Source organism: Urocampus carinirostris, chromosome 9 (assembly GCF_059441175.1).
Source record: "Urocampus carinirostris isolate Australia breed hairy pipefish chromosome 9, RoL_Ucar_1.0, whole genome shotgun sequence".
In the NCBI taxonomy this organism is placed as follows: Eukaryota; Metazoa; Chordata; class Actinopteri; order Syngnathiformes; family Syngnathidae; genus Urocampus; species Urocampus carinirostris.
The window spans coordinates 11,666,458-11,692,125 of NC_142357.1; the positions used below are offsets into that span (position 1 = coordinate 11,666,458).

Consider the following 25,668-nt stretch of genomic DNA (forward strand, 5'->3'; position numbering starts at 1 on the left):
CCCGTGTTATTTTCGATTGTTCTCGATTGTTCTCAGCTCAGGGATGCTGCTGGAAATGTGAATTTCCCTTCGGGGATGAACAAAGTATCTATCTATCTATCTATCTATCTATCTATCTATCTATCTATCTATCTATCTATCTATCTATCTATCTATCTATCTTTCAAGCTAAGTGAAAAATGTGGAAAACAAGCGGAGGAGGGATAGGCCGAAGTTTTGCTTTGCGGCTAAGTTATCCAGGCAGGAGTTTAAATCTAAGACTAATGTCACAAAAAATAACTTTGCTGCTTTCAAGGTGACTATCCGTTTTTTTTTTTTTACAACCTGATCCCAGTGAGAGTGCGCCAGGCAAATCCGTCATTTCCCACCTATCAACTCGTACCAGGTGATCTTCCCCCTCGCCTCATAGTTACAAGGGTACACCGCTAGTTGAATTGTAATATTTATTCTACACATTTTTACAGCAATATATATTTCCTTCACCCATCTTTTTCAATCTGTAAACATTTTTAGAAAAAGGGCCAGGGAGCTGGTAGACATTGCCACGAGTTGCTGATCCCTGACCTAGATCTTAGAAATTGCCATAAACGTCGATTCCCAATGTAACTTCACATCTGATCAATGAGAAAAGAATTACTTGAAATTATCTAATAAGAGGATTCCACTATGTACAATTATTGAACACAATCCGAACAAGTAGTTAATAAAATGCTTAGTGCTCTTGCCAACTTGACTTTATTCATTTTTCATCATGTTTACATTCACCCTTCACTCCCCCCTAGAGCGCCCATATTATCCGAATGATTGCTCCCGCTAGGAAACTTGTGTGTTGACTCAGACGAGGCATCATTAGGGCTCGATCATAGGGTGCCCATGCCCTCGTAAAAATGTTTCATTTCTTACTCATTATTTTACCCTCCACCACCAGGGTGTTTTTAAAAATTCAGCCCTGAAAGCTAAACTGACTGAGCAACAGGCAACATAGAAAAATATGCAAACACACATGAAAGTCTGAATGGACATTTCTGTATATCATAGGATATCAAGACGTTTTCGTTCCAAGCGCACAGTTTGGAATCCTTTTGATGAATTCCTGTGTTCCTTTCATCTTTAAGGATGCATTTCGTCTAATTGTCATATTTCAGGTTCAAATGGAGAAGAATTTGAGTTTCTCTCAATGTCGGTGGAGAACGTATTTGCGAAAAATTCACCTAATTGCTTATAAAAACCTCTTGTTTCCTCTTTCATTTTGATACTGTTTTTAACATGGCTTAGGGTTTTTTTATTCCACTTGCCAATTTTCGAGTATCCAGTGCACAAAGATTTCTCAATATGTCCCATGGAGAATAATGTCTTTGATTATTTGGCGACAAACAAAAAGTACTTATTTTAGGAATTATAAATCCATTACAGTGCAGCCTTCTAAGACTTTCTGTGATTAAGGGCTAAACAGATAAACATGACCTGACTTTACCTATTAAAAGTTAACCCTGAATTGACTTCATTTCAACATAACCTGAGAAAATGGGCCGGATGTTGAATTAAAAAAAGTACTACACTAAATGTCATTGTAAACAATGTACACTATGTTGTAATTCATGACAATAAGACAATTATATTCTAAAGTGACAGGTGAATCCTGAGAAAACGTGATGGCGTCATGTTTGCCAATGTCTTACGCCTTTTTCATTATTTGACAACCCGAATTAATCGTAAAATGTTGCATGTGGTGTGAATGCAACTTAACATCTGAAGGCACACACTCGTCTAGTGTTAATGTATGTACTTGCAAAAATAAGTGCACTTTTTGGGTCACAGTGATTTAGCAGTGTTATCAGTCTCCACAAAAATGTATAGGTCAAATAAGGATATCAACAAAGCATGATACACATCACAGAAAGTTGTGCTTTATGCAGTCACATTACCAAACAACAAAACAATGCTCCCGGACAGTAATCATGCTCTGCGTAAGAACAAAAGCTCTAAAAAGGATCAAGATTTCATTGATGGATGGCACAAAAAGCAAAAATGATCGGACGTGAATCACAACAAGGATGGATGGATGTACACATATCTGGTAAGTACAAGTAGATTTTTGTCAAAAGAACATTGTGTAATTAGTCATCACAGCACGTAGCTGCATCATAGTACGGACCCTGAGCGTGAACTTTGAAATAGGTCACACTAAAGAAGGCCAGAAGATATAATTTTGCAACCCTACTTTAAAATCTTAGTAAATATAAGCAAAATAAAATGTAGCTAGACTGAGACATTAAAGCCCTGTAAATTCCTTCATGTAGCAACTCAAGACTAAGCAAGCTGGAGTTGGTCAGAGCTGGAGTAGGTTGCAGTCAAATTGCTAAATTTAAATCAAGACACCTTTGTGTTTTATAGCATTTAAATCACAGATAGTCTTAAAGGGTCACACAAACCCATAGTCAAAGTTTTTATTCATCCCTTGATCACACACAAACCCAAGCATAAGGAAAAAGGAGAAACCTTGAGAAGGGACCACACATAAGGGAATTTTACTTCCAGGACAACCTGGTTGCAAATGATGTTGATCGGACACCAATTGACAACATGTACTACACAATTAAAAAAAAAACAATAACTAGAATTGTGCAGTAATGACAAGACTTCTGGGTCCACGGGGTCATAGCCTCCCTTCGCCCATCTGAAGCAGCCAGTCGATGCAGAGGGCTACCATTCTGTTGGCAAGGATAGATTCCAGATGCTCCTTTAGTGGTTAGTAGAAGAATCTACTAAAAAGTCCAATAAAAGCTTGTTTGAACCAACCAGAAATTGTAAGGGGGCTGGACTCTGAATCACTGTTCTCCATGAGGTTCACTTGCAATGTAGCTCTGGGAGGCAGACAGCTAACAATAAAATGTATAAAAGGAAAATGACAGACCCAGCTCCACTCTTCATCAGTATAGAGCAGGGGTCTCCCACCTGGTGCCCGCTCAGCTGAGGTGCTCTCAGACCTGAAAATAGCTCACACGTGCTTGTTCATTGTGATTTTCTAGTAAAATGATTTGTTTGGTTGTTGACTGAGTCCATTTAACCCTACTTCCAATTGCATAGAGACAACACAATAATAACATATATTGTTATTTTGGAAATATGTACCAAACGAACAATTTTAATTCTGACAACATCAGTAGTTAGCTGCGAGCCTTAGGCTGCAATATTCTTGCTAATTTGAGTGTCTATCAGGCAAAACAGTGAACGAGAGTTAAGAAAAAGCGGTGGATGCTACTACAGGTACCTAAAAACGTCAAAAAGGCTGGGCAAATGAGAAGTAAAATGATGTGTTTTCTTCTTTTGGCTTTTTAGTACTCGTTTTACATTACACTACACCATACAGCAACATCTAGTGGTCAAATAATTGAAGTGAAGTCATATTTATTTTTATAGCTCTTCATCAAAAAATTCTTGATTTTCTGAATACTTTCTTTAAAATGTATTTTTCTGTTAAAGTATGCCATTGGTACCAGTTGTCTCCCTGCTAAGTGCTTGGCACCAGATGTTTGAATTGGGGGCTCTATTCACCTAATGACTCCCAACGACAGGTGCTGCGACACATCGGTTGGGTACAACTATTGTCCCATCATTTACTGTGCACGGTCATACGACTGTCAATGGGAGCCGACCCCTGGTAGAATGGGATAAAGTGAGGAAAAAGGAGATTATGCTATTTTTTCCTTATTATTACATCACACCAATAAAGGTATTTAAAGAGTAAGCGCTGGGGCTCTAAAAAAAACCTTAATTTACATCCCAAACCCATCTTAGGTATAATGTATGATTTCAAAAAAGGCAGGAACGGATGGGTGTCACGAACAGAAGGAAATGAGACAGAAACCTCAAGTAATAAAAACAATTAACTTAATTGTCTTGGAACTGTGTGAACTGGGATTGAAACAGCATTTATATAGTTTGGAGCTTTTTACTTTTTTTTTTATTGTATTACAATTTAAAAACACGTGAGTTCTTACTAAAAGATATAGTAAAAATCATATCCAGCATTTATTTTTAAATTTTGGTTTAAAGTTTAAAACAGGGAGAGAAGGCATCAATGGATTTCAAACTTGGCAAGGAGAAAAAGATGGGTCCAAACCTCAAATAAGAAATTCCTATTTGGTCTAAAACCCCTTCCCAGAGCCCTTTTTTAATAAATCTCCTAGGTTACGAAAGCAGATAAAGGGTGTGAGAATCAAGGTTCAGTGACATAATAGTGACAATAAATAAAACAGTTCATAATATTCAAAACAACGTACAACGTGTGCAATAATAGTCATACTGAACTGGCATCCTATGCAATCTCCTTTACAGGTGTCCGATATTCAAAACAGAATAAACTTATCCTGGTTCCAAATGAGTTTCTTGGAATGGTCTTTAAATAGAAGCGTAAATAATCGCCATTCAAGGCTTGAAATGATCTGGGTAGACAGCCATTTTCTGTGCCATTTTCCGCATGTCCCTGCTGCAAAAAACGTTCCATGCCATTGTTCCATCACGTCCAGGGCCACCCGACCGTGATGCGAGTAAACACCGTCCGCGAACGTGATTGATTTCCTTTGATTGTGGATGATTGCACCGAGGAGGGAGTTGAAGAGTGACGTCCGTTTTTATCTCATCGTGTGTTTTTGTGTTGCTGTGACAACAGAGCCGCCACTTTTCATGTTTGGTTAAACACAAAATGTTTTGCGGAGTTTGGGTCACAATTTTGCCAGGCTAAAAAAAAAGATCACAAATGACCTTTTAGATGCAAATAAAAAATGTGTTACGTGCTTTCCCACTGATTCAAAGATTTCTCATGTCGTGTCAGGATAGAAAAACCATTATGCTAACGAACGTGGACAAGCTGCTTCGAGCAAAACACCGCCTGGAGTTCTTCTTTCTCCGCGGAATTCCCATGCCACGCGAACGTGTTTATCGTCTCATTGACACGGCCGTGCACACACTTGTTGTGTAGCGCACTTGCCAAGCAGCTCGCTGGTTTGTTTTAATGAATAGGAAGCAAGCGGGATGCTTGGTGAAGTGGAAAGATGAACACGGATGCTTCCTTATTGCTCGCCATTCGCTCGTCACGTGCCTGATTAAATGTGGATATGTGTTACCTGGAATGGTTGTCTTCTCCTCTCATTTAAACTTTTTTTTAAATAAATGTGATCATGGTAACAATAAAGTTGGCTATTTGGAGCATTTGGAGTTGGCTGTTTGGAGCATTTGGAGCAATGCCCCACATTTAAATTATGTTTTGTCACGGAACACTGTCCTTCACATGTAGTTATTTTCTATGCTTTAAACTTTATGTCAATTTTCTACCGAGCTGGTCGACTAGTGATTCCAAGAGCCAAGAAGAAATCAGCAGGTTCGAGAAAGTTTCCCACTCCAGGTACCGGTGCTGTGGAATGCTCTTACCTCTGAGATTTGAGATTCTACCTCAGTGAAGATGTTTAAATCTAGGCATAAAACACCCTTATATTTTATACCTTACGAGTTATCTTGACCTCATACTCTTGTTTTCTTGTCCTTGAGGGATGAGCCTGAATGTTGCACGGTGCATGCGTTCTGAGCCATTGCTTTTTGAGTTTTTCTTTGCCCTTTGGTAGGTTTCATATAAGGGATGTGGTATTGGTAGTTTGTGCAGCCCTTTGAGGCTTTTTGTGATTATGGGCTATACAAACAAATATGACAATGACTATGTGGAGCCATGGAACACAAGTCGCCGTAAAAATACTACAGTCAATTTGACATTAAGAAATTAACATTTATTTAGGGACAGATGTTTGAGTTTGAGGGAGGGGCATAATGTTCTATTGATGTCATTAAATTGCACTAAGTGGCAATTAAAGTAAGATAAACATTTTATTGTTTAATATTTACGTCAGCAATTTTGTTTCCAGTAACCTTTACATCCATAAAAGCAAACTTGTAATTGAAACATTGGAGTTTCAGAAAAATAAATAAATAAATGAATAATCCTCGGAAGTTTTTTCCGCTCTTATGAGGTGGCTTTTGAGACATGTGACCTACTTTGATAACATGTGTTGGAGGTGATGACAAGCAGTCATATTCAAACAGAGTTTACTCAAGTAAAAGTACTGTTACTTCAGAATAATATTACTCAAGTAGAAGTACAAGTGCTCATCCAAATGCTTACTTCAGTAAAAGTAAAAAATTACTCAAGTACTGAGTAACTGTAGTAGCGTCGTATTAATTGATTTTTTATTTAAAAACAACCAATCAGATTGTGAAATTATCAAAGTCCATCCAATAAACAAAAACAAAAACATTTAATTTAAGAGTAGATTAAAATAATCAACGTAAATTCAAGTGATTCGATAAACAATAAAAATAAATAAAATAATAAAATAGTATAAATGAATTAAACACATGTTGCACCAAGTAACACATTTAAAGCTCCAATACTTATCTTAACAGGCTCTGCAAGGATAACAACAAGCTAGCCCATGAACTCCAACAAAGGAGACATTGCATATTGTAGCTGGTGTTTGGCACCCTTTTTTTGCGAAACATGCTTTTGATATGAGGCCTCCTCCTCTTCTGTGTTTTTATAGTCTGTATTGCTAAGTGACATTTTCGATATGTGTTATCCGTAAACAATTTCCCTACAGCTAAAGTTGAATATGGTCACGTGACGAGGTTGCTACGTTTGATTGGTTAAAAATAGTAGAGCAAGTAAAAATAAAAGTAGAGGGATTTAAAAATACTCCTAGAAGTACAAAATCTCCCAAAACTTACTTAAGTAAATGTAACAGAGTAAATGTACTACCCACCTCTGTATTTAAACTTTTTGAAATATTTATAGGATAATAACACCATAAATGGAGCAGTATGTGTTCGAAAATATATAAATACATGTACACATGAAACTAGAACTCCTCTTGTTTTTTCGAATTTAGGATGGATTTCTGACTTTGAATGAGAACAATCTAACATAAGTTCAACTTATTTTTGAAACCTTCAAATTAGCTGTAGAAAAGTTACAACCCTGTGATAGATTAGCCCATAAAAACAGTGTTGACACCTTTCCGTGCAAATGCAAAGTGTCTTGTTATTTTTTGGGTGGCTTAAAACCTATGTTTAGCTGTTTGTGGCGGCCAATTTCTTTAGCAAATTTGTCGCCTTGATATGTTTCCATCTTCGTCCTGTGAGGCCTATTTTAAAAAGGACGTTCAACTCGCGCTGAATTAACCTTGACTTCTGAGTTGCGCCAGCCTCTGATAGAAAACACGGAGTTTTCTGTTCAAGGAGCTCAGATTTCAGTCAATTAAATAAACTCAATCTAGTATTGCCTGGTTCAGCAGCTCTCTAAAAAACAACAAATGAATGGAGCACTGATTCGACCAGTCACCATGGCAACGGGGCAGTAGAGGAACACACTTTTGACTATGTGTTCGAATCGGAGCATTACGAAGGAAAGAAGGAAGGAAGGAAGGAAGGAAGGAAGGAAGGAAGGACGGAAGGAAAGAAGGAAGGAAGGAAGAAGGAAGGAAGGAAGGAAGGAAGGTAGTTAGAAGGGCGGAAGGAAGAAAGGTAGGACGGGAAGAAGGAAGGAGGGAGGGAGGGGAGGAAGGGTTGAAGAGGGGAGGGAGGGAGAAAGGAAGGAAGGAAGGGATGAAGGAAGGGACAGCGGGATGGAGGAAGAAAGAGAGAGAGGGACGAAAGGATGGAGGGAGGCAGGAAGAAAGGAAGGCATGGAAGTAGAAACAATGGGAGTAGGTAAGGAAGGGGAGGAAAAAAGAATGGAGAGAAAAGAAAGGAGTAAGAAATGAAAAGAGGAAGAAACAAATGAAATAAAAAAATCAAGTGAGGAAGAAAGAAATTGAGGGAAAAAAGAAAGGGGAAAAGGATTGTAGGAAGAAAGAAATCATGATAAAATAAATGGAGAAAGAAAGAAAGAGGGAAAAAGAACAGAGGAATATAGGAAGGAATAAAAAGAGTAGGAGGAAGAGGAAGAAAAAGAAACAAAAAGAGGAAGCAAGGGTTATAGGGAGGATGAAAGAAAGAGGAAAAAAGGAATGAAGGAAGAGAGGAAGCAGATATGCCCTAAATGGTAAATGGTCTGCGTTAATATAGCGCTTTTTAAGTCACTGAAGACCTCCCAAAGCGCTTCACATTTATCCATTCACACCCTAACTCACACACCGAAACCATTGGGGGTTACAGAAGGGAGTGGGAATCAAAGAACTGCTACATTTTTTAAATGAAATGAAATGATCTGCATTTATATAGCGCTTTTCAAGTCAATGACTTCCCAAAGCGCTTAACATTGTGCTTCACATTTCCCAATAGCGGCCGTGATCTGTGCAGCCATGTAAGGCGCTAACCTGCTTATTGGGGGTATTGGGGGCTCAGTGTCTTACCCAAGGACACTTCGACATGTAACACGGACAAGCCGGGATTCGAACTGGGATCCCTTAATCCTAAAACGATCGCTCTACCTCCTGAGCTACTGTCGCCCCAATGATGCATAATAGTCAAAAAGGCAACCACCCCTGGCATTCTATGCTATCTCCTTTGTAGGTGCCCAATCCTCAAAACGTAATTAAATTATTGAATGTAAGTAAGCAGAATAAACACAATTAAAATGTGATTATGGAGCCCATGCCAGCTATCTTCGGGCAGTGGGCAGGGGACATCCTGAACCTGTTGCCAGCCAGGGCTAAAATGAATGCTACTCTTTTCCTGATAAAGGTAACCTGAAAAACAACAATACCCAAACATTTTTGCGCTTTTTGTGGAAGAGGAAGTGAATGCAAAGATCCTCAATACTTTCCTCATATATACTAAGAGAGTTTAAAATAAATTGTGCTTGCAAGGCCTTAGTTGACACATTTTATAGTGCTTTTAAAGTGAAGGATATTTTTTGCAAATATCAATATCAAAGGTAACATTGAATAAAATGGGGAAAATGCTTTAGTGGTTTATGTTATACTATCATGTGGATTTGTAAACATCAGTAAGGACAAAAAATTAATTCTAAGTACGGGTCTACCATTATCTCTTTTTCAATACCGTTTACTCCAATTTAATCATATTTTGACAATTACTTTAAATTGTTATAAGAAAGATTCAAAGATTCAAAGTTTTTATTGTCATATGCAGAGTAAAGACCCACGTTTCCCTGCATAATGAAATCCTTTCTTTGCTGTCCACTCAGTTGCTAGCGTAATAAATCTAAGAAACTATTTACATGTATATATATATAAAAGAATATTTTGAATATCAAAAGATAAAAATACAAGATTAACTCAAGATGAGTTAAGGTAACAAGATAAAAATGAGATAAAACACAGTTGAAAGTATGGTCCAGTTTAAAGTGTCTGTAGTGTGCTGAACGTGTCTGTGGTGTATTGTTCGATCAGCAGCCGTTTAAGAGTCTGATGGCAGAGGGGTAAAAGGAGTTCTTTAGACGGGATGTCCTGCATTTCACACTTCTGCACCTGCGTCCTGAGTGTAGGAGAGTAAACAGTCCGTGTTGTGGGTGGGTGGGGTCCTTAATGATGGAGACAGTCCTTCTGTGGACTCTGTGGTGGTATATGCTCTGCAGAGCAGGCAGTGGCGCAACACTAGCCCAGTCCCAACACTTGAATCTTTAGCTTTGATTTAGAACCCTGACTTGAAACCAGAACCTTATATTGAAAATCCTGCTTTGAAACCCCAACATTTGACGAGGACACTGGTTTGTACACAACTTTAAAATAGTAACCCCAACCTTTACCTTATTTAATGTAAAAATTTGAAACCTTCAGTAAGCACCCTCATTTGAAACCAGGCAATATTTCCGGATGTTCAACATTAAAATTTAATTTTCTGCCCTAATCATTTCAACTGTGTAAAAACCAAGCAAAGGGGTAACGCTTGAGGTTTAACCTAAAACAATTCTGGCATGAGCTTCTCATGTATTTTTTTCATAATTAAAAGTTCTTAAAATGCAACACCGAGCAGTTTTCCCTCAACCTTGAGTGACTGAGATTGATTGTAATGTGGTTGTAATTAAAAAATTAATCCATTAGAGTAAATCATCCATACATGATACAGGGTATTTTACCCTCTCAAAGTCAAAGTCGAATTTAATTCAGGCGAAAAACTCCCTTCTTTTTGCAATGGGTTTAATCATTTTTAGGTTTGGGTTGGCATTTAGACGTTATTTGTAACAGTCCCCTTGTTACTTTCACCATTTTCATCCTACAATTATAAAAGACCCACCAACACGTGATATCACTCCGTCTCTCCCAACAGCCCACCCCCCAACCTCCTCCATTTAGTGTGTAGCGCTTTGTGGCCGGAAGACCGATGATAAAAGTAAGATTAAAGCAGTTAGGTGCGTGAATAAAAAATGTACAAAGGCTATTGAATTCAGTTGGGCATTGTTAACACATACTTAATCGGATAAATATTGAATTTTATTTTTTCTAAGGTCACCTTAAATTATATCTGCCTACTCCAGTGTGAAAATCCCAGGGTCAAACCCTTTATTTGTATCCCACTTAAAAACTCTTACACTTGGCATACAACTGTACTCAATCAAAAGCATTTTCCCTAGCTTAAGACAGACATTTGAAACCCTAATCCACATGTGTCAAACTCATGGCCCAGGGGCCAAATGCCGCCCGCCAAATCACTTGAAAAGGTTAAAAAGAGTTCTTTGAAAACAATATTTCCCACAATGCCCATAAATTGAGGGTTACAGTAAGTGCCACTACATGCCAGTATCCCCATGTCATTGCCAATGGTTGGAATTGAGGGACCCTAAAAATGTCCAAGAAGATTTTATTAATGTGTTATATTTAGATTATAACTTATATGTGTTGTGACATTCTTTAATTTTTGTGACTTGAATAAAGAATACATTTTACATGAAACAGTAGTTACATTTATTTGACATACCATTCATTTACATTGAATTACGTTTTTAAGTTACTCCAGGCCGTTTAAGTATAAGCATTACGCTGTTGTGGCCCTTCGGTTGGATTGGTTTGAAACCCAATGTCTTTCAAAACTTGGTTTTAAAACTCTTCATTAATGACAAAAAAACAGTAAAGTGTCATTAATCTGTTTTTAAATGTGTTCAAACAACAGATATGTAACCACTTTATGTCAGAACCCGAACAGACGTAGGACCCGGACGCGTAACGTTTTCACAAAAGCTACATTTTACGGGAATCGGGCAGTCATACACGTTAACACAAATACCAGTGATGTGGCGATCGCTGGGCGGAAGACGTTAGACAGAGAAGTTAGAGAAATATGAGATCAAAACCGGACAGGACAGACGGGACTGATACCAGATACAGGACACACGAGCAGATATCAGACAGGATGGAACAGGCGGGATCGATATACGAGCAAGATACCGGACAGGACAGGACCGATACCGGATACTGTAGTGAGATACCGGACAGAACGAGACAGATGGGATCAATACTGGATACCGGAGACTGGAGCAAGATACCGGATAGGACGAGACAGGCGGGATCGATACCGGATAGTGGAGACTTGAGCAAGATACCGGACAGGACGAGACAGGCAGGATCCATACGGGATACTGGAGACTGGAGCAAGATACCCGACAGGACAAGACAGGCGGGATCGATACCGGATACTGGAGACTGGAGCAAAATACCCGACAGGACGAGACAGGCAGGATCGATACCGGATACTGGAGCAAGATACTGGACAGGATGAGACAGGCGAGATCGATTCCGGATACTGGATACACGAGAAGGATACCGGACATAGTCAAAATACAAGTCTTGCAAGTGCAGAGGTTCGTTGACGTACTGACAAGGAGTGAATGAGAGCACTGAGTTTAAATAGGAGGGAAGCCAATCAGGCAACAAGCAGCAGCTGGCGCCAAACGGGCGAGCCCAAGTGAGGGCAATGGGCAAATCTGTAAACTTGGTTTAAATCCTATTCAACATAACTCAGCAAAGCGCTGATTACCTTTGGGCTTTTGGCATAATGGTGTTTTGGAGTGGCTGCTCATGGCTTTGGGGGCAAATTATGACAATGTGAGAAATAGCATGTTCTTACCTCGGCATGAAAACGATTCGATGTTAATCTCACAATGTGGAGGCACAGCATGTTCTCACAGCTGTCAGTCACTACAATTATTCCAACGGAGCTTCATTACAGATCCACACGGAGGACTTGCAGATTATAACTTTTTATACCGTATGCTGTGACCTGCGGCGATGATGGGCCGTGCAATTACGACATAAATGGTAATAATGAAATTTTTCATGGGGTTATATCTATCAGACTATGGGGTGACTGCAAATATTATTCAAAGGAATTTAATTATGTCTAATCGGTCATTTTAGTTCAAATGAAGGCAGTTTCTCATAGCTGGAAAATGTAATATTTTTTATATTGCCTCGGGTCGTGTTTAAATACATAAAGGCTTCTTGTATCACCTAACAGTACTTAGATACGCTTACAGCTACTTCATATTTGGACTCGTGGAGGTGGTTCATAGGAAATAAGGTTCTTGCTTACCTGTTTGCTTTGTTTTCTCCGTAGTAACATGCCAAAGCGGATGGCGCTTATGTGCTTCCTGTCTCTGGTCATGGCGATGAGCATCCTGGGAAACCTTCTTGTCATGGTGGCGGTCTGCAAGGATAGGCAACTCAGGTACTGCACATCTTTATTATGGAATGATATACTTTGACAGAATGTACATAATAAGTCCAATACAATTTAAAAGTATAAACTCATTCAATGTGACATGTTTTTCTCAAATGGGAAGACCCGGTGCAAGCCATTTTTTGCCATTTTGACTCATTTTTGAAGGATTGCAGAAAATTTCGTTTTGTAGTTATATATGTACCCGCGGTGTACCCGTCCCACCAAGGATCAACATTCAAGCTGGACTGGATGATGAGGCTTTTATTACAGTTGCTGCAATGAGCGACACAACATGCACACACCATGTGATTAGCACCTCCGCTGGTTCTCAACATCGTTAGCGGCACGCTGGAGAGTGCTCAAAACATATCAAACAAATAGTTTGCTTTTCAGTTGACATACAATACAGTTCAGAAAATCAACCATTATGATAATTTTTACATACATTTTAACAAGATACTTTTAACGAATGATCTTACAGTGGTTTTAACTTTACAATGAATTCAACTAGACATATCGTTTAATCTGAATTTCAACCAACATCATCCTTTTTACATATTTGTGAAAATAGAAATAATTACAATAGCGAGTATATAAACGGGAACAATTTACCTGCAATAAGCGACACAACATTTACACACCATGTGATTAGCACCTCCGCTGGTTCTCAACATCTATGCGGGAAATTAGCATTTCAGTCGCACAAAACATCCTCCCTCTCTGCCCCATCTATTTTAGAATGAAAAAAGCTTTGAGGCGTTGATTGTCTGAACTTATATCTTTGATTTTCTCACCACACTGCTTCACTTTGCCTACTCGCCATTTGGGCTGCCTACTCACTTCGATCGCTAGATACAGGAAGCAACACAAGGAAGTTTGAACACAGATCTGATTAAAGCCACTCCTCTCGTATAATGGTGATTTTTCATACTCAAATAATTCCCAAAGGCTTGATACTTACTGATAACCTGCACCAAAGCTTTTGTGTTTAATATTTAAAGAAAAAAAAAATCTACGTTTTGGCACCCAGGGACAATGCTTCTGAAAACATATTCATACCAGATGTAAGATAAGGCCTTGAAAACCCAGCAGTTATTGACTCCCGAACTGACTAATAAACTTGATTGACGGGAGCGCGCCCAAAGCAAACCTGAAATCAAATATGTTTGTCAGGCCACCACCAGAACAATTAAATTGATTTTGCAAAACTAGGCCGCAAAAAAATAAAAAATCATATTTTATTAGTGGAGACTCGGGGTGTATAAGGTTCAACACTCCTTATGAAAATGTCATGGCCTGCAATTTTAGCATCACTTCATCCCGTTGTATTTTGCACAGAAAAAACTAAGATATTCAAAGGTTACAATAATGTACAAAATTTTATGAACAGGATAAATGCATTTCAACACCGAAATAACGCTGGGACACAAAATAAGATGTCTGCCATACTCGAGCAAAACGAGAGCTCTTGAGGCACGCTTGTCTAAATACGCAGAGAAATACTGCAGCCAAATAGTCTTAGAGATTTGTGAAGCTAAAATAAATGATAAAAGATAAATGAAATTGTTATTTTAATATTCTGAAAATCGAAGGAAATGATCGAAGATCAAAAACACAAACTAGAATATAGAATAACATTCTAACTTCATTCTTACAATGCTACTATTTTTTGTTTTTCTAATACTTCTCGCTGCTCCATTTTGGCAGTGAAAATAGATGCATGCTAAAGTCGGCAGGGGGAGAATATTAAATAAATAAATCGTTTTGTTTTTTTTGTTTTCCTTTAATAATGTAAGGGATTTTTTTTAAGGTCGCCCGTCATGTTGAAGAGTTCACTTCAAGTTGAAATTATATTGCGCCATTAACCACAGCAGCAATATGTTCTTAAGAGAGAAGGGCAGAGGGACAATGAATAACAATGACAAATGCATTTTTTAAAAATTGTAGCAGCTCAGAGAAAAGAACCGGGGAGGTGAATAAAAAAGGCAGCTGACAGCCAGCCAACAATTCCACAAAAGAAAAATGGTGGATGAAAAAAGCAGCTAGAGCCTAGATTTAAAAAAAAAAAAAAAGCGTGATGGGGCATTGGATTACAAAAACATGAAAAACGGCATATACTAGGAGCATGGCAGCAGACAGGAAAAAATATATGTAATCAAGACAGCCCAGAAGATTTTCGGCTGCTCTCTGCCCAGTGTAGAGGGCATTGTCGGCTTGCGATACTGCAGGGGAGCCATTTACATTATAAAGGACTTTTCCCACACCGGCAGACCACCTCTTTCAGTGGTTGTCCACTGGTAGGCGCTACAGGTCCTATTTATTCTTTATAATAATAATAATAATAATAATTTCCTTTGTATTGTCATTCTTTTGTAAGAACGAAATGTCGATACACCTGACCCGTTGTAGCGAGCCGATGCAGCCGCAGCCAACAGAGGGCGCCGCCATTTTACCAATGTTATAAGTCTTAGGTATGACTCGGCCGAGGCGCGAACCAGCGACCTCCCAGTCTCAAAGCGGGCGCCCTACCATCTAGATAGATAGATAGATAGATAGATAGATAGATAGATACTTTATTCATCCCCGAAGGGAAATTCACTTTTCCAGCAGCATCCCTAAGCTGAGAACAATCGAAAATAACTGAGAACAATAGGCTACTGAGCTGGTATATCTGCCCTGGTCATATCCCCCGAGAGGGTTAACCGACAGCAAGACAAACACATACAAAATCAAAGAAAATTAAAAACAATAAAAAGAAAAGAAAAAAGTGAAAAAGTAGCAAAAAAACACACACAAAAAAATTGACCATGACCAACCCAAATGCCAAAACACCAAAAAAGTTAAGCACCTCGGCACCCGAGGTGGTCATGCTTTCGTCCCTCCAGATGAAACGGGACACAAGAAAGCAGCCATGTCACTCGGGTCAGGGTGACACAACACACTCTTCTGTTCAACAGCAGGGCCCGACAGCTTTCACAGGTTTACCCCTGCCGCATCATACGGGGGCCCTGACCATCCCTTAGAACACGTCCAAACATCCCACTATCCTTTTACAACACCTATCCACCCATTCCTATCACCAACAAGAGCCCTAGCTTCCACTATATTTAGACCTTTTTACTGCAGTGCACTCAAAACACCATTTATCCATGTCAATCGCGGCCTTCCTCTTGGTCTCTTTCCATTTACTTCTGCTCTGTAAATCCTCTTCAACATTCGCTCTTCATCCACCCTCTCCATGTGTCCAAACCAACCGAGTCTTCTCTTATCCACACGCTTTCTCAGTTCCACTACTATTCTATTTCTGGCTCTCACAATTTCATTTCTCAATCCATCCAATCTTGTCACTCCTAACATACTCATCAAACACTTAATCTCAAAAATATTTAGTTTCCTTCTCAAATCTGCATTCAGGCTCCAAGTATCTGCACCATACACCACTGTCGGCACAATCACACTCTCATACAGTCCCCTCATAACATCCATACTCATACTCTTGTTGCTCATCACTCTCCTCAGAACACCCGAAACCTTCCTTCCTTGATTCACTCTGTGCAATACCTCGCACTCCATTCCACCAACTGCAGCCACATCACAACCCAAGTACCTGAAGCTTCCAACTTCTTCCAGCATATGTCCACGAAACATTGTTTCTAACACCATGCCCACTCCATCACCTTACTCTTCCCAACATTCAAACACACACACTCTTCCAAACTCCATTACCAACCTTCTCAATGTTTCCTCAGAAGTTTCCCCCAGAAGAAATTCTTTATAATAATTAATTAATGGTAAGGATATTACTATTTTCAGTACTCTGCATATTTTGCTTGTGGGGTATATGCATGTTATTTCAAGCTTTCTTTCATATTTTTGTTGTTGATTTGTTTATCATTATTTTGAAACTTAAAATCTGAGTGTAATGGCTTCTTACTTTTTTATTTCAGAGTGTAAATGTTGACAGTACACTGGTTTTGGTATTTTATTTTCTTTAATTATAATAAGATTTGTATGTAATTGAATTTTATTTTTTGTTAGAAGTGTTGTTTAGTATTTTAATCTTGGTGTTTAATTTTTCAAATCAAAAATGATTTAGAGGTTACAGTAATTGAGTCAAATTTTCGTCTCAAAATCAAGTTACTGTGTTTTTGAGGCTACAAGGCACACACAAAAAAACAAATATGAAAGTGTATCTTATAATGTGGTGTGTCTTATAGGCCAAAAATATGGTAAACATAATTGGAAATACATTGTTGCAAAAAAATCTACTACATAAAGTAACCATTACTGAATAATTAATTAATTTTGGTGGTGAAAACAAATTTCATTATGTTAGTTTATGTTCTATGCAATAAGTTTTTTTTTTTCATTTTCCAACCTTTTTTTTGCCACACTCGTTATACAATAGTTTTAATTTGATGCTTCTTATAGTCCGGTGCGTCTGATTTACGAAAAATATTTCACAAAAGACTATTTTTTTGCACTTTAGTATCCAATGGGCCTTGTAGTCCAGAAAATACATTATTTATCATTATGTCCATGAATGTTGAAGTTTACATGATGGCACTTATAGCGACTGAAATTTTAAAAACAAAGCTGTACGTACGGAATGAAGGATTGTCAAGCTGTTTTACGTACCTGTACAACTGAGACTGCAACGTTATTGATGCACAGGCACACAAAGGCAGAAAAAAGCATATGTGTAGGCCTGCGCTTTACAATTAATTTCTGTCTCCTACCCCCAGGGCTCCCTTGAAAGAAGACAACGTTTTCACACACCGAAAAATATATCTTATCAGCGTGATTTTCGTGTAATGTCATGGATCAACTTAATTCATTTGGCCTCATGTTGCAGCTGACGACATTTTCAAACATATCAAGTCGAGGTCGACCTATTATCAGGTGGGCCGATTATCGAGCGGGCTGATTATCGTCACTGATATTTGGGAATTTGACAGATATCGGTATTGGCTTATTTTTTTTCCCTATCATTATTAAGTCCCAGATGCAGCCGCCTATTTCTCTTGTTCCTACAAACCCTCTTCCCTCCCCTCCACTACCCGCTACTTACCCAGCACCTTCTAATTGGATAAGTGACCGGGGGCGGAGCACTTAAATCAGGAACATGAAAGCAATAGCTCCGTTAACTCACCCTGACCTGCCTGTGTTGGTGATATAAAACAGAATGTCAGGCTAAGAAATAGCAAAAAAAAGTGTAATTAACTTGTTACAAAGAGGAACGTTCAGGTGGAGATTGATATATTAACTCTTATTATAACACAAGTTTGTCAATTAGGCCTCATTTATTTATTATTATTCAGCCAGTATCAACCATCAACATGATTTCTACCGGAAATCATCTTGTCACGCGAAGCTATCGACGTGACTCGTCGCCTTCGATCGGCGCCGGGTTTTTAGACCCAACTGCTGTGTTGGGAGTCATTAGGTGACCAAACCCCCCAATTCCAACCCTTAATGCCGAGCGCCAAGCAGGGAGGCAATGGGTACCAATGTTGTAAGTCTTAGGTATGACTCGGCCGAGGCTTGAACCAGCGACCTCCCAGTCTTGGAGCGGGCGCCCTACCATCTAGGCTACTGAGCTGGTCCGTGTGTTTGTGATTGAGAAAGAGCAGAAAAATAAGCTAAAGTGGAAGTGATTAGCTCTCTTAATTCAAGATTAGTTTGTCAATCTGGTTCTAAAACAGTGCACACTCTTTTTATTCACTAGTCGTGTTGGGTTGGTTTTATTTAAATTTACAACAAATATTCTTTGTTTCTTTTTCATTATAATATTTTTCTTATGTTCATTTTTAGGCTTTTACAGCAAACAAATTTCTATTCATACTCAAGTCTGTATGTGCAAAGTGCTTTACCTTCTCTCTGCCTATGAGAGTGCTGCTGCCCCCTGATGTAGTGAAGATGCAATTCACTTTAGTCTAGGACAATAAAGAATAAAAAAGTTCCCGATGTCAAACGCGCCCCCCCCCCCTTGGCGGAGCCTCGTGTTCCCCCAGGGGGACCCGCCCCACGATTAGCGAACCACTGGTGTAGGCGTGTGTGTGCTTAAGTGTGCTGGCTTGAGTGTGTGTGCACAAGCATTATAAGGTGATTGTTCATCACCCTGTGGGAACAAGCTGCCACATCAATTGGCCCCTGCTTCTTCTCCTAACCTTCATTTTGTCTTTGTGTGTGACATCCTGTTAAGATTGCGGTCAGTTCATGTCCTTGGGCGCATCCGTGTGTGTGTGTGTGTTGTTCAAAGTCATGAAGTTAGGTCATGGTGCAAAAAAAGAAAAAAAAGAAAGTAGTCCATTGTGATGTACTTGCCAGCAGGTGCATTTTGGATATGGGGATGAGAAGATGTTGGGGAAAGGTGTGCTTTGGTGCCTCCCCACCTCATGGGAGAAAACAATGACGGATCGTCTTTGTGTCTTCTTTTTGCCTCATTGCCTCCTGGTCCACCGGGATACATACTGTACATACACATGTGCACGTACACACATATATATACGTATACATATAAATAAGGTATTAGTTGTATATAAACAAAGTAATAGCTCTCTCTGGTCTGCATTTATTTAGCGCTTTTCAAGTCAATGAAGAACTCCCGAAGCGCTTTACAATGTGCTTCAATTTTGTTTATTTTGTCAATTTAAGGCTGGGGTCTCAAACTTTCGGAACCAATTGCAGCCATCAGCATGCTAATTTGAGACCTTCACTTTAAAATGAAAGTTTAAAGAGACGATGTTTATTATCCAGCACTTTCTGGTGGTAAAAGATCATCTATTAAATGGTTTTAATACTTGTAGGTGGCGTAAATTTATTTTATATAATGTTGGCCATTGGTCCACCATCTTGCCGCTACAGGTACCTAAAAGAAAAAAATGCGAAACGCAGGAAAAGAATGAGAAGAAAAATGGTGCATTTAGTCTTCATAGATTGTATTCTTCTGCTTTTAAGCACTTGTTTTCAGTTTCACTACTCACTGACATATACACATACTGTCCCTTTAATGTAAAGGCAGGCAAGGAAAATTATGGATTGATTTAAAACTGATTGAGTTATTTTTATATCATTCTTTTTTTTTTCTCTTTACATTTTTAGATCTAATTTTGTGGAAGATTTTTAAAAATATATATATTTTAAAGTGTCTTTTAAAAGCCGTAATCAAAAGACACTGTACTTGGCTCGCTGCTCCAATTGAAAGCATGAGATGGAGGGTAATGGACAGAGAGACAAAAAGATAGAAAGACAAAAAAGAGAGAGAAAGAGAGTGAGGGGAAACAGAAAAAGAAAAGGAAATGGGGATAGCCAGAGAGACAGATAAAGAGAAAGTCAGATGGACACAGAAAGAGAAAGAGTTAAAAAAGGGGAGAAAGAGAGTCAGAGAAAGAGAAAGATAGAAACAGACAAAGAGATATAAAGAGACAGAGAGTAAGGAGTAACAGAAAGAGACAGAGAAATAGAGTGAGCAGTAATACATAAAAAGAGAGAGAGGAAGGGCGATATGAAAAAAGAGACAGTCAGGGAAAGTGAAAGATGGAGACAGATACAGAAACGACAGAGAGAGAAGGAGACAGAAAGACACATACAGAGAAAGAGAGACAGTGGCATAAGACTAATTTGATTGTTATATGCTTATTACAAGTTTATTTATGTTGTTATTAATTCTTAATACAGCTATTTCTTTATCTTTCGATGTCAATATGTTCAGAAAAAAAAGATATTTTTGTGTAGAGAAATGGTTGATGCAATGCGGCCCCACTTTGGCTTGAACATAACCCCGGCGCACCTCGAGTAAATTGAGTCGTAGACCCTTGCTCTAAATATTAATATTTTGTTTACTAAGAATGTAATTCCCAAAATAACCATCCAAAATAATATAATGGGTGTTCACATGAACAATCTGTTTGGTTGGTTTCTTGCTTCCTTGCTTCTTTGCTGCTTGGTAATGCTTTTGTTGACTTGCCTGGTTTAGTTCACATTTGTAATTTTGAATATCTTTTTTATTCATAATGTCTTTTAATTTGCCTGTTTAAATAATGAACAGAATTTTTCAGTAAATGCAGCAGCCCTGGGTTTGAACGTATTTATTGATGTATTTTTTGTTGCTGCTGCCTGCACAAAAAGCTAAAGCGTTTGTGGATAACAAATGTAGGCGTGCCTTTTGTTCATAGTTACCTCGTATTGTTCATGACACAACATTTCTGCACACATGAGTCAGGGATGCATGATTAAAATCCCCCAACAGTCCTCTATCATAATTTCCCAATTTGGAAGTGATAGGCATTGTGATGTTTTTGCCTTGGCAGGAAAATCAAGACCAACTACTTCATCGTATCGCTGGCATTCGCCGACCTGCTGGTGTCGCTGTTGGTGATGCCGTTCGGCGCCATTGACCTGGTGCACCAGCAGTGGATTTACGGCGAAACCTTCTGCCTAGTGCGCACCTCGCTGGATGTGCTGCTCACCACCGCCTCCATAATGCACCTGTGCTGCATCGCCCTCGACAGGTTAGAGCCGAGACTTGCTGTGAGGTCCATGTCTGGTGAGGCACAGTCACATTTACAAATAAATGAACCTACATCTACATCATTTGAAATGCAGAGCAAGACAGTAATAGATAAACTGTAGCACAGAGAAACAAATTATTTCGTGTGGACTTGTGCATCTCTGTAATGAGAAGGGGTGTGGTCTAATGACATCAACACCCTATATCAGGTGTGCATAATTATTAGGCAACTTCCTTTCCTTTGGCAAAATTGGTCAGAAGAGGGACTTGACAGGCTCTGAAAAGTCAAAAATAGTGAGATATCTTGCAGAGGGATGCAGCACTCTTAAAATTGCCAAGCTTCTGAAGCGTGATCATTGAACAATCAAGCTTTACATTCAAAATAGTCAACAGGGTCGCAAGAAGCGTGTAGAAAAACCAAGGCGCAAAACAACTGCCCGTGAACTGAGAAAAGTCAAGCGTACAGCTGCCAAGATGCCACTTGCCACCAGTTTTGCCATATTTCAGAGCTGCAACATCACTGGAGTGCCCAAAAGCACAAGGTGTGCAATACTCAGAGACATGGCCAAGGTAAGAAAGGCTGAAAAACGACCACCACTGAACAAGACACACAAGCTGAAACGTCAAGACTGGGCCAAGAAAAATCTCAAAAAGGATTTTTCTAAGGTTTTATGGACTGATGAAATGAGAGTGAGTCTTGATGGGCCAGATGGATGGGCCCGTGGCTGGATCGGTAAAGGGCAGAGAGCTCCAGTCCGCCTCAGACGCCAGCAAGGTGGAGGTGGGGTACTGGTATGGGCTGGTATCATCAAAGATGAGCTTGTGGGGCCTTTTCGGGTTGAGGATGGACTCAAGCTCAACTCCCAGTCCTACTGCCAGTTTCTGGAAGACACCTTCTTCAAGCAGTGGTACAGGAAGAAGTCCGCATCCTTCAAGAAAAACATGATTTTCATGCAGGACAACGCTCCATCACACGCATCCAAGTACTCCACAGCGTGGCTGGCAAGAAAGGGTCTAAAAGAAGAAAAACTAATGACATGGCCTCCTTGTTCACCTGATCTGAACCCCATAGAGAACCTGTGGTCCCTCATCAAATGTGAGATTTACAAGGAGGGAAAACAGTACACCTCTCTGAACAGTGTCTGGGAGGCTGTGGTTGCTGCTGCACGCAATGTTGATCGTGAACAGATCAAAGCACTGACAGAATCCATGGATGGCAGGCTTTTGAGTGTCCTTGCAAAGAAAGGTGGCTATATTGGTCACTGATTTGTTTTTGTTTTGTTTTTGAATGTCAGAAATGTATATTTGTGAATGTTGAGCTGTTATATTGGTTTCCCTGATGAAAATAAATAATTGAAATGGGTATACATTTGTTTTTTGTTAAGTTGCCTAATAATTATGCACAGTAATAGTCACCTGCACACACAGATATCCTCCTAAAATAGCTAAAACTAAAAAAGCCCCACTCCAACTTCCAAAATATTCAGCTTTGATATTAATGAGACTTTTGGGTTCATTAAGAACATGGTTGTTGTTCAATAATAAAATTAATCCTCAAAAATACAACTTGCCTAATAATTCTGCACTCCCTGTATAGGTATATAGATATATGAAATCAAAATATTTTGCTCTTATGGCTCTTTGGAACAAAAAAGTTCCTGACCTGGGCTGAAGGTAAGTAATCCTTTATCATGAGAAGTCCATTGAACAAGAAAACAATTACTGATTACTGACTCACTAATAGCTTGCTAATGCTATCACTAAATATGTTATCTGGGGTTGGGGTATGCGCCAAATCATAATGCTAGTTCTTACGATTGCCTTCTGCCATGCGGCAAAAAAATTGCGTACATAACTTTGCAGACGCTCACCACAGTATATGTGACATACTACTTTTATTAATATTCATATTGTCGAAATTCAGTAATATTAAGGGGGAAAAAAACCTTTACGCATTCTTTGTGCATAGTAAGCATTTGTATTTATCTAGCCTTGCATTTTTTGGACTTTGTTTTTATTACTGAGTATTCAATTTCCTAAGTCTGCGGAGTGCCTTTTGTTACTTTCCTTGTCCCCATTGAAACTGTCAATTTGATGCATGTTTTAGCATTTCGATCCTCTCTGCAAGTATAACAAAAATAACTTCAACACGCAAAAATATAACATTTTAAAAATATTTTTTGTTTTTATTACCTTAATAACAGGTAAGGCATTGTCCTACCTGCCTCCCCTGACTGCACGGCACTGATCCTTGCCTATTCGCCTTTGGCGGAGTAAGAAACTAAACCGCCCTGTTGCTTTCCATTTAAGGCACACTATTTTACCATGCTGATTTTTCACTGGAAATGATGTCACTGTTGGAGAGTGTGTCGGTAAACTAACACAGCTCTGTGGTTGTACGGTGAGCCTTGAGCAACTTTAATTTTATTCTTCATTGGGAAACAAGCAACAAAATGGCCTCCCTCTGAGAAGAATAAAAAAGGTTGATTTTGCTTCAAGCGGACCATAAAATGTTGATTTAAAAAAAAAAGAAGAATCATTTTCAGCCCATTCACTGTATACCATTTTTAGATGATAGGACAATTGGCAGCCGTTTTGCCAAATTTCAAGACCCAATAATAATGTCGAAGTGTCCTTGGGCAATACACTGAATCCCTAATGCCTCAGATAGCAGGGAGTTGCCTGCTATCGGTCTATTAGTGTGTAAAATAAAATGTTGAAATAAATATATTTTTTTTAATTTAAACAATTAAAAATTGGTCTTTGGCATTAACAGTGTCTGAAAAAACGTTTGGCCAGATGCCCAGGGCGTGCATCTATTACGTCGGGCGTACAACTTACAAAGCTTTTTTCAAGAAAAAAAAAAAATAGATTTTTTTTCAAACAAACGTTTGTATTATTCTGTTTTTGAAATTTTTGTTCGGTTTGGAAATTTTGGAATTTCGGTTCTTTTGGCAATTTGCATACTTGGCAACCAATCAGAAGCCTGCATCTAATAACTTTGTGCTTCCGGACTTTCCCGAGCATTCAAAGGTCATGCATTTGCATATCAGCTTCCTAAGTAGACGCACAAAGAACACAAGAAAAGTCAAAACCTCAGCCCCAGAAGAAAGATTCGAAAAAAGCTAACAAAACTTATGACGCTACAAAACGTGCATAAAAGCATCGTGGAAAGAGGAGTTCACGTCATGAATGAAGATGAGTGAATAAAGGTACATACTGATGGCAGATGGAAAACAGTGATGTCATATACATGCAATCAATGTAATAAGTAGATTTATAATACACTTAATTTTAAAGTGTTATTCTGTTTTATATTCTGATTATCAATCCTTAATACTTTGCAACAACGGGTTTTTTGCCCTGGTATCCTGTAAATTTTTGTCATTAATTTCAGACACTGGCATTAAGTTTGTTAAACTAGGAAAGGCCTGTTCAAAAAATTGTGAGAAAATCCTTTAGGTTGACATTTGCTTTAAATAGACTCAAAATAATTGCGTCATTCATCAATAAATAATCACACTAAAATCTACATCTGCCCTCATATTAAACTTTTATCCATTTGAAAAAGGCTAAATAAATTAAGTACAGTATTCCTAAAAATAAAACCGGTGGAATTAGAGATAAAAAAAAAATCCATCCCTGACGGGCCTGCGGGTATTAAAACTCGACCCAGGCAAGCCCGAAGAATGAACTTGGTGTGTGAGTGTGTGCCTGAGTGGGTGTGATTGAATATTCCGAATAAACCTGCCTCCCTTTTTGTCTTTGTTTTACATATGGGTTGGATCCCTTGATCACCAGGGTCACAGGGGCACCATTTCCAGTGGTGTGTCTTGGGCTCCCATTCCTCTCCAAGCTAACAAATGTTTTCAGCCGGTCTCAAACCGAGAACCTTTCGGCAAATGTGCTAATCACTGCACTCACAAAGACCTTGTTTTCTATATGCAGTACATTAAACACCGCATGTGATTTTATCACAGATCGTAGAACCTTAACGGATCATTTTTTTACCCTCTATGCGTCAAGACTGTCAGGATGTGACCCGCCATACAGAGTCTGAGTCACTCCAATCTTTTCATCGCCACAGCTAACCTTTGCTGCGCTCCAGGCTTAAATCTGCTCTTTTGATCGTAGTGTACTCTTGATCTGTTCGCAATTACAGTATCAGTGCTCAAGAGGTGAAGTCACCATTCCGGGTTTTGGGACTTGGAAAGCTCAGTAGCGCTCTGATTCACTTTCCCAGAATAGCTTTGGAAAAGTCATGTAACTTTAAATGTATGTCTCCTTACCTGTTTTGAAAGCCTCATTAGCTCATTTCATTGGTCTCTGATGCAAATTTAGGGATGTGTTTTATAATTTGGAGATAATCGATCTTGGACTGACCAGACCAAGTAATTATAGCGCTAGCATAATCTGTAATTTATCACAGAGATGAAGTTACAGATCTTTCCAACTACGGACAAATCACTTTAGAAGTGCGGAAATATTTT

General features: G+C 38.9%; 1 protein-coding gene across 3 annotated transcripts in view; it reads left to right on the top strand.

Annotated features, from left to right (window-relative positions):
* Positions 1-25,668, top strand: part of htr4 (5-hydroxytryptamine receptor 4) — a 141,729-nt gene that overhangs the window by 74,218 nt on the left and 41,843 nt on the right. For all 3 annotated transcript variants that reach the window (XR_015851402.1, XM_088344534.1, XM_088344535.1), the window contains exons 3-4: positions 12,562-12,672; positions 20,979-21,179. Coding sequence is in view for 2 of the 3 variants with exons in the window: in XM_088344534.1 (XP_088200660.1) it covers positions 12,562-12,672; positions 20,979-21,179 (312 nt within the window). In the remaining variant the exon portion in view is untranslated. The remainder of the gene's footprint in view (positions 1-12,561; positions 12,673-20,978; positions 21,180-25,668) is intronic.